Raw genomic sequence first — 18234 nt, forward strand, 5'->3', positions numbered from 1 at the left:
GTGCATGTATAGTACCGCATATAGTAATCTCATCCACCAAATGCACTATGAGATGTAGTTGGCTTGTGAGAATAGAACATGGAAATGTCTCCTCCACTAAACAAACCACCTCCACTGACATAACTTGAGCATTCTCAAGCATGGTGGGATCTATTTCCTTTGAGCTCACATGCCTAGAAAGGAAAAAGAACGCAATATTAGCAATATGAATACCTTGCATCCTATAAAGTACCTCACAAGCTCGCCCATCTTATAAATACAATATCCACATTTTGTATCCTGTAAAGTACCTCACAAGCTCGCCCATCTTGTAAATATAATCCTTCACGTCCTTCGATGCACTGCGAGAAATGCTAGTAGGTAGTATGAACTGAACACACAAGGAATGGTTGATTAGTTGCTTCTAATTCACTCACAAATTTGGAAGGAAAAACATTTTATGCACATAAAATACTTGCTTGGAGCATCTTGTGCCAATCATGAGATTTCAAGTCATATAATTGCTCTACACCTCTTTTCTTGCTCTTTGTGAAGACCCCCTTCAAACACCTCATGCATCCAATAGGAGTACGAACTGTAGTGATAGCTCGCTTCACCGCTACCATCTCTAGCTTTGATAACGTCCATGGTGCACGAGGTAAAAAGACATGCCCATTCGGCCTCTCTTGTGGCCAAGTTTCATGCATCCTTCCTATGGTGCGTAGATCCTTCCTTATGCCTACGGAATCTCGTGTCCCATTCAAATGTTCCCAAATGGTAGATGCCACATTCTTGAAGATATGCATGGGATCAAGCAGGTGATTGATGGGACCAATATGGTAAACGATAAAAGATGGAGTATCTAAACAAAAGCTGGTGTTAGCGGGAAATCTTTATTTCCAGCCAATATAGCACACAATAGTTACAAACCCTTATCGGCTCATGCCAAGTGGTGGAGTCATCATGGATCCGTCCCAAATTCTCATCCAATCTCCCGCAGTGAGTGACTGTGGGGGGACTTCATTCCATGGGGTGACATATCTAGGATGATTAGGTGGGAGAAATTGATGGTGATTCTCAAAGATGACCTTATTCAATGCGTCTGCCTATGAGGCAACTAGCAAAGGACCACAAACAGGACATGCATAGTAACCCAATGTAGTGAGACCTAAACAATAGATGCAATTAAGAGTTCAAGGTGGGTTTAGGGTGCCACATCGATTGCCTACTCATAATTAAAAGTGCAATGCTTACTTGAACATTCGCCATAGCCTGGGAAGTCATGCATCGTCCACATCAAGACTACTTTGCAGTTGAAGTCTTGTGACGAGGGAGGCCTGCTCACATCATGCACCTCGATACCTCTCCAAAGTATCTCTAGCTCGTCAATCAAAGGCTCCAAATAAACATCAGGATTTTTGACTTTATGTTTTTGTGGAATTAGAAGGGATAACATAACATGTCCTTTCTTAATCGCCATAGAGGGTGAAAGATAGTAATTTACCAATATCAGTGGCCATACACTGTAAGAGGTGCTTTTGAGACCAAATGGGTTCACACTGTCCATACCCAATCTAAGTCTCAAGCTCCTAGGTTCTTCCTTGAAGCTTGGCCATGTGTCTTCAATATGCTTCCACGCAGGAGTGTCTGCGGGAGTTCTCCACTTACCGTCGGTTGATCAATGGGAGCAATGCCATGACATGAGCTCTGCAATGGATTTGCACTTGAACATATGTTGGATGCGAGGGATTATGGGAAAATGTTGCAGAGCCTTACGAGGCACATCCAAAGTTTTGAGATCTACTCTACATCTTGCCTCTCCACAAGTAGGACACTCTCTTGTATCCTTATGTTTTCCACGAAATAGGACACAATCATTGACGCATGCATGGATGCGCTTGTAATATAATCCTCCAAGAGAGGTCACATGTTGCCTTGCCATATCTTTTGAGGTCGGTAATTTATTCTCCCTTGGAAGCATTTTACACAATAGCTTGCATGTGAAGACTATAAATGAGAAAAAGCATTCGAGTAATTGACCCACTAGCATAATTCAGCATGTTTGCAAAATAGAGTTTAAAGCTTACTTGAGTAATGCATTCAAACTTGCACTGCTCGATCCATAGAAAAGGCACCTATAGATGCGTACACAGACGCGTTTCCTTAATTAAAAAAAAAACTTATGGGTGCGTCTATTTGTGCATCTATTGGCATGTCTACAGACCCACGTCTAAAGGTGTGTCTATATAACAGACAGACGCACATGTAGACACAAAAATAGACACCCTGCTAGAAATAAAAAAAAAAACAAACAGACGCATATATAGATGCGCCTACAGATGTGCAAATAGATGCCCTGCTAGAAATTTAAAAAAAATAGAGAGACGCGTACATAAATGCATTTATAGATGCGCTTATACACACACTATAGAATATTTTTTGTTAATAAAAGTAGAATTTTGTGTGGTTGAACAGAATGCTGTGTATGCTATGTAGTTACAAGAATCCCATTTTCACATTGTGCAATTTAATTCTTACAGCCAATCGCATTTTAATTAGCACGATTGCAAGCACGTCTATAGCCGACGATTAGAATTCCGAATAAAACATTACAACTCCAAAATGTTTAGTTCACAAGGCATTAATTGATAGAATGTTGCACAAGGAAATTGCAAGCCAAAAAAATAAAAGGAGTGTATATTAATTCATAGCTCAAAAAGTGCTTGTATGTACATATAGCACGAAGCCAAGCCACGTCCTATGGCTTCAAGTATAAAAAATAAGAGGAGTGTATATACAAGAGAGGCACGAAGCCAAGCCAGTGGCTTCAAGTACAAAAAAGAGTAGCTAGCACTACTTCTACGACTAATCTAAGTTCTCTATGTCCTCACTCCCTTCTTCGCCCCCTACTTCGCCCCCTACTTCGCCCCCTACTTCCTCATCTTCTCCCTCCTGATCAGCCGCAAGGTCCTGTAAACGAGGAACAACATGTATCAATGTATGAAAAATCAAATCTTTACTTACAATATTGACATTATTTAATTACTTTCAAATACCTAGGGGGGTGCTCCAATAGCTCGGATATACTGCACCTCAATAATCAACCCTTCATCATAGAACTGCCTCCATATATCTTCTCTACAATGGGGGCGATGGTAGGCTGTCTCGACAAGAGAAGGGTACCTGCCCATGATATCAAGCTGCAAGATGACAATTTACGGAGGGGTTAGTACAAAGAAACAACCTCCTAATAAACTACATAAACAATATAATTTGAGATTGATACTTACAAATTGAGCCTCCCATGATTCAACACCCCCTGCTCCAAAATGCATGCTTCCATATTTCTCCATTTGGATCCTTCCTATCTCCACGTGCTATAGATTGGAGTCCGCCTGCCTTCGTTGCCTTCATTGCTTTCTTCCACTCATGCTTGTGAGCGGTGCGGGGCTGGCCCCTTGGTGGTTGACCTCCCTCAATCCTGGCAATCTCGGCTAGTAGTGCCTGTCTCTTAAGCGAAGATCTTTTATTGCTAAGTATCGTAACAATCTTTGACTTGGCCCATTTATTTGTGAACTGAACATTGAAGGGATTGGGATACCTAGAGCGAATAGCAGCGAGGGTCTCATCAGCCAACTTTTCTGGATGGTCTTTGTAGTGAATAAAGCAATCTTTGTAGTTGTTAGCAATTATAGAGTGCATGAAGGCCATGATGTCCTTCCCTCATGCATCCATCAAGATGCCTCCTGTGTGAGTGATGTCATAGTAAATCGTACCATAACCCTCTGACACGTCTACATCATCTGAATCATCCCCATCCCCACCACTACCCGCCCCAAAGTAGTTTGCCATGCATCCCCCACCGCTCTCCCTGCTACTACGCCTGCTACCCTATCGTGTTGAGCTAGTACGTTGGCCGCTCGTAGCTGGAGAAGCGACTCTCGACTACATGGGAGTACCCTGGCCACTCATAGCTAGAAAAGCGACTCTCGATGGCACATGAGTACACCGACGGCTCTGTGAGGCAGAAGGACCTCCTGACCGCAGGGGGAGAGAAGGGGCTCGGCTCTGTAGCTGGCTGGGCTGTCTTAGTCTTCGTTGGTGTGGGATTAGGGTGGTTTGGAGTCTGTACTGCCGACTCCTGGGGGGTGTTTGTAGTACCCGTCATGTATGTGTATAACTCCGCAGGAGTGGGAGGGTGCCCCAAAATGTTATATAACTCCCAAACGATGGCATTCCAAAGATTAGGTCAGGTTGAAGATCCTAGCCACTTGATGAACTGAAGAAAAGAAAAGAAGAAAATTACCATCGAGCATGCCCTTGTCACGAGATGCAAAAGAAAAAATAGAGTGACAGCCTGACATTGAGTAAGCATTTACAGACTCCAGCAATCTTTGAATAAGAGTGACAGAAGTCTGTATCTGCTTGCTCAATGTCAAGCTATTGAAGCTTCACATGGGAAAGGAGAGGAAGGAAAGAGAGGAAAAGAGAGGAGAAATAAGAAAGGAGATAAGAGAGGAAAGAGAGGAGGGACAGAGAGAAAAAGAGAGAAGGAAAGAGATGAGAAAAGAGACTAAAAGAGAGAAAGAGAGGAGATAAGAGAGAAAAAGAGAGACGAAAAGAGAAGGAAAGAGAGGATAAAAGAGAGACAAGGTGAAGGAAAGAGGGGATAAAATAGAGGAAAATAAAGAGAAGGAAAGAGAGGAGAAAAGAGAGAAAAAGAGAGGAGAAAAAAAGAGAGAAAAAGAGAGGAGATAAGAGAGGAAAATTACCACAAAAAGAGAAGGAAAGAGAGGATAAAAGAGAGAAGGAAAAAGAGATACAAGGTGAAGGAAAGGGGATAAAAGAGAGGAAAATAGAGAGAAGGAAAGAGAGGAGAAAAGAGACGAAAATAGAGGAAAAGAGAGGAGAGAAAAAGAGAGAAAAAGAGAGGAGATAAGAGAGGAAAGAGAGGACAAAAGAGAGAAGGGAAAGAGAGAAGAAAAGAGATGAGAAAAGAGACGAAAAGAGAAGGAAAGAGAGGAGCTAAAAGAGAAAAAGAGAGGAAAAGAGAGGAGAAAAAAGAAAGGAGATAAGAGAGAAAAAGAGAGGAGAAAAGAGAAGGAAAGAGAGGAGAAAGCTGGAGAGAAAAAGAGAACGCAATCCCTTATTTTCTCACGAATGCAATCCCTTTCTTCAATCATGCTTTCCCTTTCCATCATTCATGCAATCCCTTTCTTCAATCATGCAATCCCTTTCCATCATTCATGCAATCCCTTTCTTCATTCATGCAATCACTTATTTCCATCATTCAATATGCACTCCTTTTCTTGGAAGTGGAAGTGGAAGGGGAAGGGGAAGGGGAAGGGAAAGAGAAGGAAAAGAAAGGGGAAAGAGAAGGAAAACACAACAAAGACTATCGGAGCGTGTCTATAAACGTGTCTAACAGTGCGTCTATAGGTGCAGCTGTCTCTTTTTCCAAAAGACAGACGTGTCTATAGACACGCTGTTAAACGCACTCCGACAGATGCCTTTTTCTAAGAAATTGAAAAGGACATGTGTTCGACCACACTAGTATAAAAAACATCCGTTTGACCTGCATACGACAAAGGACGAATCCAAAGAGAGCAACTTCCAAAGAAGATCAACCGTCAAGAGACTTACCTTGATAGAGGTATGGAAGCTTCTTGTCCTTCTTCAAAGTTTTTTCTCTTTCTTCTCTTCCTTGTTCACCCTCTGCTTCTCTTTCTTCTTGTCCTTGTTCACCCTCTTCTCTTGTGTGCTTGGGGATGATTGTGTAAGCCTAGAGATGAGTGTGGGTGCTTGGAGATAAGTGTGGATGCTTGGAGCTATGTCTGTTAATAAAAAAGCAAGCCACGGGATGTTAAAAGTATGTAAAGAAAAGCAAGCACGCTAAAAGTAGGTCCGAAAATCAGCTCGTAGTCTGCGTGTCTAAAAGCACGTCTACTTGTGTGTCTATTAACATGTCTAAAGTAAGTTTTAGATGCGCCTATAGATGCGCTCCATAGTACAGACGCGGTGTTAGATGCGGTTTTAGACGCTCCACAGAGTTGACATTTACAACTCATCCAAGAGCAAAATTTTTGGGTTGTTTATATGTAGGATGTCTTCATCTCCAACAAGTAGCTCTAGTGAGAACGAATCCCTCCGTATCCACCATCGCAAAATGTGGTTGGAGAAAAAAATCAAATGTATGTGTGATCGATGTCGAGGAAACATGTATCGTGCACACAGAATTACACTCAATCACATCTCAAAGTATGGAGAATGAGATGCAAAGATAATGTCATGGCATTCCTCTCATCGATCAACTAATGGCAAGTGGAGAACTCCCGCAGACACTCCTATGTCGAAGCATATTGACTACCTTTTCCAACACTATATTTGTTAAGGGCAGGGGATAGTGATCCCTGATTGTGGCGGCATTCACATTCTTTAAGTTAACACACATTCTTAGCTTCTTGTTGCATTTAGGCATGATGATGATGGGTGAAACCCAATCAGGGTGCTCGATCTCATATATGAATCCAACATCTAAGAGTTTTCCCAATTCGTCATAAACCATGGAGCCATATTTTGGATTTGTTTGATAAGGTCCACATACCTTAGGGTGGGCACCTTCCCTAATAGGTATCGTGTGTACTGCCACTTCTGGTGAAATACCTTTCATTTCCTTGTATGACCATGCTAGGTAGTCTTGGTATTCCATTAGGAGTGCTTTGAGCTTTGTTTCATCTTCTTGTGTAAGTTGTTTTCCAATGAATACCAATTTTTCTTCCTCCCCTTGATGGGCGATATTTATTGTGCGAGTTTGTCCAATGCTATCGGTTTCTTGAACTAAAGATTCTCTTAGTGGCTACCAGATGTTAGAGGAGGAATTCTTGGATTTGCAGAGATGATTGTTCATGGACAAGGATGAAGAAGCTGGCACCTTGACTCGAGAAGAAGTGCAAGACTAACCATATAAGGGATTCCAATTGGACACTATGGCTGATACCCAATGCGATGAGACAAAAAAGGTATGTATCTTTGAACCCTTAGGGTTTAGGGCTTATTTTCATCATTTGATTCATATTATTTATATACTTTAATAGGGAATTAAAACTAGGGTTTAGGGTTTAGCATAGCAAAACTCAACACCTCACAAATAGCAAAACCCAACAATACTAGTAGGTACTTTAATTTGTGGGGTTGGCTTGGACTATGATTGTCCAAAACCAACTCAGTGGTTTTAATAAGACAAAACTATATTTTGCAACCAAAATAATTGCTGACCAACCCGGTGGTTGAAATTATTTTCTTTCCTAATAGGTAAATTAGTTTACTTTACTAGTAGTTAAATTAGTTTACTTTAATTTTTGGGAAATTTTTTGTGTAGGAAATAGACTTTACTTGTTTTTTAGATTAACTTAGCTACCATTAAACCCCATAAGGATACAACTTGTTTGCCAAACCATATTTATGAATGACATGAGAAAGACACAATTTTTAGTTGAGAGATTATCACTTTTGGAGAATGCTTTTCACCTTTAGTTTGAATGAATCTACAAAGTTGACCTTTAAAATTATCCTCCTGTGAAAGAGATAATCTCTCAAATGCATTGCTATCTCAATCTTGGCTTAGGAAATACAGTTTCCTTGGTTTCAAGAACTAGTGTGGTGGTTGTACAAGGATATACATATGTGGCATGCCACTAGACATATGCAGTATGTCTACATGGCCCATGCCCCTAAAGGGGACCCTCAAGGGCCATATCGTCATGAAAGGGAATGCCAATCAATTATGTAGTTGCATAAGGAGTATACATATGTGGCATGAACAAAGGTAAATACATTTTCTTTAGTTTATGTCAAACCACATATATATGTTTCATGCAACCACATATGTATATCCTAACTATGGCCATATATGTATATCCTTGTGCATCCTTGCATCATATATCCTAATGCACAAAGATGCAGCATAGAGAAAGCATGAAGGAAAACTTTTAACTTTGTGCAACCACCGCACTAAAATAGGACCAATGTAGTGGTTGCAAGGAAATACATTTTCCTTGGTTTAGGCTTACCTGCAACTCGCGCTCAAAAAGAACTAGTGCGGTGGTTGCACAAGGAAATACATTTAGGATTAACTTTTATCTAGCTTTCTTAAACTCAATGCGAAATATATGATCAGTTGTGGGACTCAAACGCAGGTCTCAAGCCAAACACGTAAATACATTTTCTTTGGTTTAATTAGGAATAGCTATAGCCACCTCCAAGAACCAATGCATTGGTCACACCAAGATAATGTCAGTGTGATGGTCGTGAATCTAGATCAGTGTAGGAGAGCTACAGATAAATGACAGGTGGCAAGATGTGGGTAAATGATAGGACAAATTGTGGATAGTCTAATGCATAAATATGCAGAATAGAGACTACCCAAAGAGCAGAACTATTCCTATGGTAACATGTGTTGAGCTTTGCAGTGTTTAGAACAACAACTTTTGGATAGATTGCATCTCATTATTTTTCTAGTAACTCAATCATTATATCAGGAAAAGTTTTGGCTAGAGCATGAGTCCATCAAAAATTCAAAATATCGCCCACCAATGCATCACATTGCGGCTCTGGAATCACCCCTAAAATAGTTCTATGATTGGCTACACTCGATTGTGCATTGACCCTAGTTTGCATGAAGACAATAGTAACCAAGTAGTAATGTCCACATCATGAAGGCAATACTCATGGATGCTTACCTCACATCTTGAAAATACAAGCTCATAATTGTTGGAGAGAAAACAAGAAAAGATACATATTTGGTTTGTTCTCTACAGGTCCTCTACATTGGTTGCTTTGAAAATATTTGAAGAAGTGAAAATGGATTTTCTTCTTGTCAACCACACATATGAAGACATAAATCCAATATTTAGCGTTATATCTAGAGAGTATGTTTTGACTCTTAAGGACATTTTAGCTTAAATTGAAAAGATATTAGTGGCTCTTGAAAGAAGAATAAGAGTGGCTATCTCAGAGAGAATGGCAGATTGGAGAATGTTCATAGAGACACATTTGAAACAAGGAGATGCACTAGTAACTCACACAAATCCTTCCTTATTACTTCAGATTTTCCATGGATAATAACACTACAATGATGTAAAGAAAGTATAATCACTAGATGGAGATGATTTGTTAGCTATATGGTTTATTAAAAAAAATAACATTATTCGATGAACCTAGATTTGTTCTCAAAACACACAAAGGACTCGGCATAGATGAAATGAAAGGCTTGCAAGCCTTCATTTCTTGTGTTAGACATATGATGCAAAAATACCTAGAAAGCCAATAAAATAATGGAGTCTTAATTAATTCAAATGAATCTATTGTTGAATATAAAAAATTTAACAAGAAAATCTACCAAGCACAGAATACTCAGATTTATTAGGCACAAAGAGATAAGTTAAGAGGATTTGAATTTGTTAGAAATATTATAACTAATGATATAATAGAAGCTGAGAATGCCTTTTACCTCACAAATTTTGTGGTAGGAAGGATGATAATTCCTTACTACAGTTTGTAGCATGTGACAAAATCCAAGAAGGGCTTTTTGTTGCCATTTGGGCAGCTCATTTGGAATCATATTTGGATGAACAAGGTGGCTGATTTGTGTTACAAAGGTTTCTCAGATAGCAAGGGATGAAATGGGAACCCCTAGTATGTTCACAACTTAGTGGTATGAACCAAAACCTAGAAAACAAGCAGTGGATTAACTTTATGAGCATTTCTTGCAAAAGAAATGTGAATGGGTTCCAAATAAGAAGAACTTGACTGAAGTGGAAGTGACTAGCATTGTTCATTTTGAAATTTGAGGACTTGAAGTCTAAAATAGAACCATTGGTATGATGTGGAAAACGTATCATGATCGCTGAAAGAAGCCACACACATATTAAATATCATTTAAATAGACTTGATCCATGTCAAAATGCAGTAATAGAGTCTGATGACTTTGGAAAAAATCAAAACCATAAGAGAAGGTATCCTATGCATCATTTTCAACAAGCGGCATACCTTTACATCATGACCCTTGAGAGCAAACACACACATATTAAATAGACTTGATCCATGTCAAAATGCGATAAAAGATTCTGATGACAAAAAATCAAAAGCATAAGAAAAGATATCATATGCATCATTTTCAATAAAAGAGATACCTTTACACCATTTCTATGTTGATATCAACAACTCTTGATTATCATATTTATGCCATTAAATTTGTTTACTCCTCAATTGATAATTAATTAGTAAATAGTTAAGGAATTAATCATTTACTAAGTAGTTAGTCATAGAAATTAATGAATATTCTATTAGAAAAGTAATTAGTAATTAATCAAGAAATTAATTAGGTCCCCTCTCCTCAACATATGGTGCATGCCACATGTTCCTCCCTCCCAACATATGGCACACACCACATGTTGATGGCACCTTTCACTTTTTTACATTAAAACTTTCAGCATTAATATTAGATATAGTAATGTTTGTAGTCAAGGCTATTGAGAATTAATATAGTTTTATTAGAATATAGTAATGTTTCTAGTCAAGGCTATCGAAAAAAAGACCAATGAGTTCATTTTTTATTTCAAATGTTCAAAATAATATACTTAGAAAATACTTTTCCTTACCCTCACATTCTCTTTCCTACCCACACCTCTATTTTTGTTTCTATAAGCAATACTTGTGTGGAGGTGAATATGTGGTGCTACAAAAACACCCATTTTTGAGTGTACTAGGTGAATATGACGTGTTGGTGATTGTTTTGGAAAAAAAGTTAAAAATAAGGGAAAAAGTCCACACTTTTTGAATACTATGTTAAAAAGATAAACAACATATAAGTAGCAATGACAAATAGTGTAAGGCACTCGTTATCAAGTTTCAAAATTTGGGATATTATTACGATTCACAATGAGTATCTCTCATTCAAGTTGTACGTAAAGCAATGTGGATGCCACATTGTTCTTGCAAACAACTTCATATCGGAGTATACATCTAACAACAATGAATACATTTTGGTACCATCTGCCATATCCCAAGGACCACATAAAGTATTATTCCATTCACCAACCAGCACACCGACATATACTTCAATTATTCTAAAGGTTACTTCTCGAGATGCTGTTCTTAATGGACATACCTACCACATAGGGAAAGAAATTTAATTACTGACATGTACTTGAAATCTTTTAAAGGTTACCTTTGGAGATGGTGTCTTTAATGAACATATCTACCAACGTAGCCAAAAAAATTATACTAGAAACTATTTAGCAATCTTATGCCATGCTTAAAATTTATATCTTATTAAAGTCTAACCAAAGAACCTTTATCCAAAATTCTTTGAAGATTTTGTAGTAAAATGTTATACACAAGAATCTTGAAGAGTTTTTCTTTTTTTGAAAAACTTGGAAGATTTCTACTTAATCGATTCAAGTAGGCTTCCCATAATGAAGTTCAACCTGAGTGCTCTTTTTCTGCTCGAGCAGTTTCAATTGCTGAACGAGTGGACGCGAGCACTATTCGATTGCTTAAGGTGTTGCACTGAAAAGAATCCTGGACTAGACGCAGCGCACTTGCAAAAGTAAGCAAGAGTACAATTTCTTTGGCTTATCATTTGCGGCCGTCATCATCTTCCATCTTCCTAGGCGTGCAGATAACGTCTCCCGCTTTGTGCGTTGCAGCTTGCTTTTGTGCAGTTAATCGTTGGTGGTGGCTTCGTCCTACGACCAGCTACAAATTGTTCGTTTCTTCCGTCTCACTCCCAGCTCCGGTCTAGCCACAATGCCTCAAATCGTCGTCCTCCTCCTCCTAATTTGTAGCTTTACGAGCCCCTTCGAGGCCACGCAGGGTGGAATACCCAGAAAAACTCATATGCATTTCTACGTGCACGATATCGTGTCTCGGCCCGGAGCAACTGCTGTGCCCGTAGCCGCTGCCTTTGGGAATTTCTCCAAGCTTGGATTCGGAACTATGTTTGTGATCGACGACCTGCTCACTCGAGGGCCGGCTCCAAATTCGAGGACGGTGGGAAGGGCACAAGGAATGTACACATGGAACTCAATCCAAGGATATAGCCTGATGCTCCTGGTCACTTGCGTTTTCCACAGCGCAAGATACAATGGAAGCAGCATTAGCATGCAGGGAGTAGAGCAGATTAACCTGCCTGTAAGAGAAGTCGCAGTGGTGGGCGGAACCGGACACTTCAGAAATGCACAAGGATACGCGCTTGTTGAGACGCATTCTATAAAAGGCCTTTCTGCTGTCGTCAAGGTCAATGTCACCATATTACATTGAGCTTTTGCTAGGCATGTGCCTTAGTGAAGGTTGTGGTTTGTAGATGGGAAAAATAAAATCATTGTTATTATTTATGCTCTCTTACGTCTTAATTTTGTGTTGGTGCACTTGTAAAGCATTGATGATATTTTGTGGTTGGTGCACTTGTAGAGCATTGATGATTTGGGATCCACTTGTATGACTTTGGGGCCATTTTTACTCCTCTTTGCACACTCTTAATCTCCTTCTTTCTTTTCCTCCAATTTTATGCTCTCTGTAGGCATTTCACTCACACATAAGCACGCCTAATGAATGATAAATATATCATTCACCTTGTTTAATATGTTCTTCGCATATTCATTTTGAATTTCCCTGCATCAATTGAGGCTGTTTCATAATCAATGTCAGAGCATCTTTCTCAACCCAAGCTTTTGATGACACATTTTTTACAACTATGGCTCCTTAAACTAGATGTGATCTTTTAAAAATAAAAATAAAATAAATATTTAGTAAACAACCAAATTTATTAATTAGGGGGGGTCGACCCCTTAAAAGAGAAAGGACCCATTTAAAAAAATTGGCCAAAACAAGGGGGCTAGCTGTCCTAGCCTATGCTACAGAAAGCAAGTGTCACCTATTCAAAAGGTGGATTCCTATATCTTTAAGAGCTTGACTTACTATAGAATCTTGATTATAAATCAACCAGCTAAAATCCCTTAAGTATAACTTAACACTCGCTAAGACGGTAGAGACTCTCAATCCAACATGAACTGTGGATGTTGAAAGACCAACCTGTTCTAGGCTTCCCAAGTAGCTAGGAACACTACTGCTCTTAAGAATGGCCACGCAGCTACATGCATGGACGGCAACTTGCACGGGTCAGCTCCTAATAGGAGAGTATGCCATCTTGGGCCAAGCGCGAATATATGCATCAACCTTGTGACCTTCGACCACACTTCACACGTGAATGTACAACTTCAGAACAGGTGTTGTACAAACTCCACGGCTTTCTTGCATAGTGAGCAACATAGATTCACCTGAAGTTTTTTGGCTAATTTTACTCTAACCTGAAGCCAATGGTTAATGTCTTTCCAGAGTAAGAATTTGGCTTTCCTAAAAGGGCGGCCTTTCTGGATCTCCTTGAATCTTTCACCCCAGCATGCCAGATTGTGTCTAAGGTTCCACTTGGTATTTAGTTCACCCCGACGCCATGAGGTATTTGTAGATATGGCCCACATATAGCTTTCAAATCGGGGTTTTTCCCAATACCATTGGTTGGATTTCCAATCTCACGCTATTACCATGTTAGAGGGCCAGGACTCTGAGGTCCTATTAATAACCACTTGAACTAAGTATTCCTCACCCTCCGTCATGGAGAATGGGACTTGAAGTGTTTCTATTAGGATCTAGTCCACCACCTGTGCGTCCCATGCATCTGCCTACAATCTCAGCCCCTTCCAATAGAGGCTCTTGGCCCTTCGTTAGTCATGGAGGGCAAAGGGTTTGCCTGCTCTTCTTGGTGCCTTACTCCACCATATTGATTCATGGAGGTTGGCATCCCCTTTCGCCCTTTTGAGGAGAATTGTTCGACACAAACTTTCCAAGCTAGTGACCACATCCAAACCAATGATCTTGATAGAGTAATCTGAACAAAGCCTATCATACCAAGTTAATCCCGACCACGACCCATCACCCTTACTTTTGGATTTTTTAATGAAAAATTTAGTAATTGTGGACCATGGGGCACGCCCTTCAAAGAGACGAGGGAGCCAAGTCTTGCCTATCAACAAAATATTCCTCACCTTGCAGTCTGGCGGCAAACACAAACCACCTTGAAGTTTGGGATCTTCATCAGGTCCCAGGGGACATAATGCATCTCTCTTCTTCTACTCTCCTCCACCCACAATAATCCTCTAAAAATTCTCTCCACCTCCACCATTGAGATTTAGAAAAATGCCAAATGGAGGCAACATATGCAATTGGCGTAGAGAGGATATAATTCATGATCTACAACCTTGCATTTCAACCCAATGTAACTCCATTCCATCTCCTAAGCTTAGCTTTTAGCTTGTCTAGGAACCACTTGAAGTGTTGTCTCATAGACACGTCCAATAGGGCACCTAAGTATCACACTACTTGGCCTCTCAGAATCTACTTGAGCTCCATGTTTGGCAGCCGCTTGGGTGGCACATTGCACTAGTCCAAAGAAGAAAGGTTTTTGGCCAACTACATTTCGATGCGGATGCAACATAAAAAACTTTTATTACCTGAAGAGATGGCCCACACAGTCTGGGTCCTCTTTGTCCTCGCCAATTGTTCACGTTTTAGCATCATAAGGAGCGGCACAGTCACTAGTGCAAATAGGGAGGGGGCCAATGGACATCCCTTAGTGCATAAACTTGCGAAGCTCGAACTTGCAAACAACCCCACCATTGAGACATAGCACCGCACTTGCATTCCCAAACAGGCAAGAGACCTTTCTGACAAAACCTTGACCAAATCCTAGCCTCGAAAGGACATCCTCGATGTATCGTAAGCCTTGTTGAGATGAATCTCGAAGATAAGAATTTTTTGCCTTGATGTTGTTGCATAATTGATGGATGTTAGAAAGATTACTTATAGGCCCCACCTAGGAATCCTAAAGGATAACATAACAAAACATAGCATAGCTATAACCTAACATAACATAAGTGCCTAGCATAAGCATCACATAACTTCATTTACACACAAAATAAACATGTATATGCAACAAAGAGATCCTTTCTTAGCTCGTATTGGTATGAACACATGAAAATGATAAACACATAGAACACATGGAAGTATAAACATATTTCCTTGATTTGGAAAGAATATTTCTAAAATTTTCAGCATGCATCATGCACTAGCATAGAAAAACATGCACCAGTCTTCTTCCACCCAAGAAAATGGTACCTATTGGGCACGATAATTTTCATAGGAATTAAACTCATCTAGGATAAGGTTTGTGCAAATTATCGTGACCATTGGCTACAATTTAATGGGTAGGAAAGCATATTTTCAAATTTTCACCATGCATTTGGAATAGAAAAAGATGATTCGGTGTGCTTCCACCTATGTAAATGGTACCTAATGGGCATGATACTTTTCATGGGCCTTAGATTCACCTCTTTCAAGAATTGTGCAAAGTATCATGCCCATCGCGTACCATTTAGATGGATAGGAAAGCATATTTCCCAAAATTTCACCATAAACCATAGAAAAACATGCATCGATGTGCTTCCATGCATGCAATGGTACCCAATGGGCATGATACTTTGCATGGTCCTTAAAAGGTGATAAATAATAAATGTAACAATGAGATAGACCCCCACCGCCCTATCCAAGCTCAACCTATATAGATGCTAGGAGAAGACAATTGTGCCGAAACCAAGAAAGAACGAAGCTAAAAAGAGACGAGACTTACCTTTTGCTGGAAGAAAACTTGAAGAGTAGAAATGTCGACCCACTCTCATCACATACTCTGCCAAGAACCCTCCTCTAAGCTCTACTGAACTATCCAAAAGCACTGTAGTAACAAGCAGTACCACTTTGGAAACAAACCAAAGCTCTCCTTTAAGGAAAATCCAAAAAACCATTTGGAAGCCTTAGTCCCCGTACCAAGCTTACTAGTGAAAGAACTGACTCAAAGTTCACAACTAATACGTAAGCACCAACCCAACCCTAAGCATTGATAGTGGATAAAACATGTCTGACCCTCGGAGAAGCACGTAGGCATAGACATGAGAAAGATAATCATGAGCACTAAGAGCTAGTAGCCAGTAAGCCAACTACCAGACGAGAGGAGCTTCAGCAAAAGGGAGGGTTGAAACATAGAAGAAGCTGTGCAAACCTCAGCATTCCCAAAACATGCATTTATAATAATGATCCCCTTTGCATTCCCAAAACATGACAAAGTATCTTGAAGTGGCATTACAAGCTTCAATGTAGTGCCACAACATACCGAACAAGAGCATCTCATTGTGTGCTTGCCCAAGCTATTGCAGCCTTGTGAGAATGAGCAACAGGTTCAACTAATCACTGGCATACATCCTCATCATGTGGTCCATCAAAGAAATCTTCATCTTATGGCACATCCCCAACTGCGGCCAATAGCATATTGTGCAAAATGCAACATGCCACTATACTCGTCGCTCCGGCTTGGGCTTCAGGTTTAGGAACTTCTTATTGAGGTACTGCCACTGGCCTTTCAAAGATTATAATGTACATTTACATCCAATAACAGGTTATATAAAAATTATCAACTTATATTGAGCAAAAATTAAACAGAGGATCTTACATTTATAAAAACTCGGCAATTGCTGAGAGCCTTAAACAAAAGATTATAGGTAGTGGCCATAACCATTTAAATGCAAATATGAAAGTTAACAATAGTGCATACTGAGAGCGTCAAATTGAACAAAAAGAGATTACATAAATGCCTTAGAGGCCAAAACATTACATCCAGTGAGCCAAAAGATTGTTGAGAGCCTAGAAGATTACAACTAGCCATTGCTGAGAGCCTCCTCTAAGCAAGAGGGAATTTGTACAACTTACTTTTCCGCTAGTCTAGCTTGTTGCATTAAAAAATTTTAGGGAGCCAAAGGAGGATACAATGGAGAGGCCAAAGACCATGCACATTGCCAGGACTCAAATTATTCCCCCCCTAACAAGTCGAGAGTCCTCTGCTCTGAAAATATTGAGGGCTTCGTCGACATCTAGGGGAAACCCATACAACATAGCCATAAAGAGGTCCTCTGTGTGAATGTTATCTAAGGTGATGACATTCAGATGTATGGGGAGTCACTTGTGGGAACGAAGGGTCTCCACTAGTGCTAGCATTTCTACTCTAGGTGAGTGCAACAAAATGACCTTATATGAGAAGGCATATATTATTGGGATCACAGAGCATCGAGGGGGGGTGGTACTAGGCATGTTGAAGATGAGTGGGAGAGTAGAAGATGAGCAGGGGAGCAGCATAGGGGATTCACTAGTAGTAATAAGGAGACGTCACCTATGTGCAATAAATATATGAAAATTCCCCTTATCTACCCCCTATTTATGGGACCTTACCTTATAAAATGTACCTTCCTTCCCTTATATAACCCCCCTCCCATACACTCACGTGGTACCATACGATAAACCCTAGTGGACCCCCTGAGGGGAGCAGATGTAGTGATGAGAGTTGGAGGAGGGAGCGTGGAGCAAAGTAGACTAGGGGCAAAAAAGAGCTAGAGGAGGGGTGTGGAGCAAAGTAGCAGAGCATGGGCGGATCTGAGCAACGTAGTAAAATGCCAAATGCCACGGATCTTATATATATTATAAAGTTCGAGCCATCGCGATGGCTAGAGCTCGGGGTTCCATCCATATTAATTGCAGGCCACCATGGTGGAATCCCCCAGATGGGCTAGTAATCATGAAGAAGACACCATGTGGTGCCACTTCGGTGACTGGTAATTAACTACCAACCTGATGGAATCTTAGCCACGATAAACATGGCTGATGAGAGCCACCACCACCAGGCAGTAATTCTCATTACCATTTATAATCACTCATTACCATGTCTAATCACTCATTACCATGCACTCTAGTTCTCTACTGAGCATGCGAGCCCAGTGACTAGTAATTTTTACTGCACTTGTAGTGATCATGCATGCAAAACTGCGGTGGTGGGTGAGTGGTGGCATGGTGGAATCGTAGTCACGATAGACGTGGCTGATGACAGCCACCACCATCAGGTAGTAATTCACACAAAAGTAAATCATGAAGCCTAATCACCTCTAATCCCTCATTATCATAATTTACTGCACTCGTAGTAATCATGCATGCAAGACCGCTGGTGGTAACTAGAAGCTGAGTAATTGTGGGCCACTACGGTGGATGGTAATTGACTGATAGCCCGATGAATCTTAGCCGCCACCACAGATGTGGATGGGAATC

At 40.2% G+C, this 18234-nt stretch overlaps 1 protein-coding gene across 1 annotated transcript; it reads left to right on the top strand.

The window, feature by feature from the left end:
• Positions 1-11787: 11787 nt before the first annotated feature.
• On the top strand, positions 11788-12300 carry LOC147895661 (dirigent protein 2-like). The gene has a single exon (XM_087382804.1). The coding sequence runs from the start codon at positions 11788-11790 to the stop codon at positions 12298-12300; it is 513 nt and encodes a 170-aa protein (XP_087238930.1).
• Positions 12301-18234: the final 5934 nt, after the last annotated feature.

Source organism: Dipteris shenzhenensis, chromosome 12 (assembly GCF_047967505.1).
Source record: "Dipteris shenzhenensis isolate YYH24624 ecotype China chromosome 12, Dip_SZ_1.0, whole genome shotgun sequence".
NCBI classification, from domain to species: Eukaryota; Viridiplantae; Streptophyta; class Polypodiopsida; order Gleicheniales; family Dipteridaceae; genus Dipteris; species Dipteris shenzhenensis.

Coding starts and splice junctions, on each gene's coding strand:
- LOC147895661 (XM_087382804.1), top strand. CDS start 11,788: ATGCCTCAAATCGTCGTCCTCCTCCTCCTAATTTGTAGCTTTACGAGC.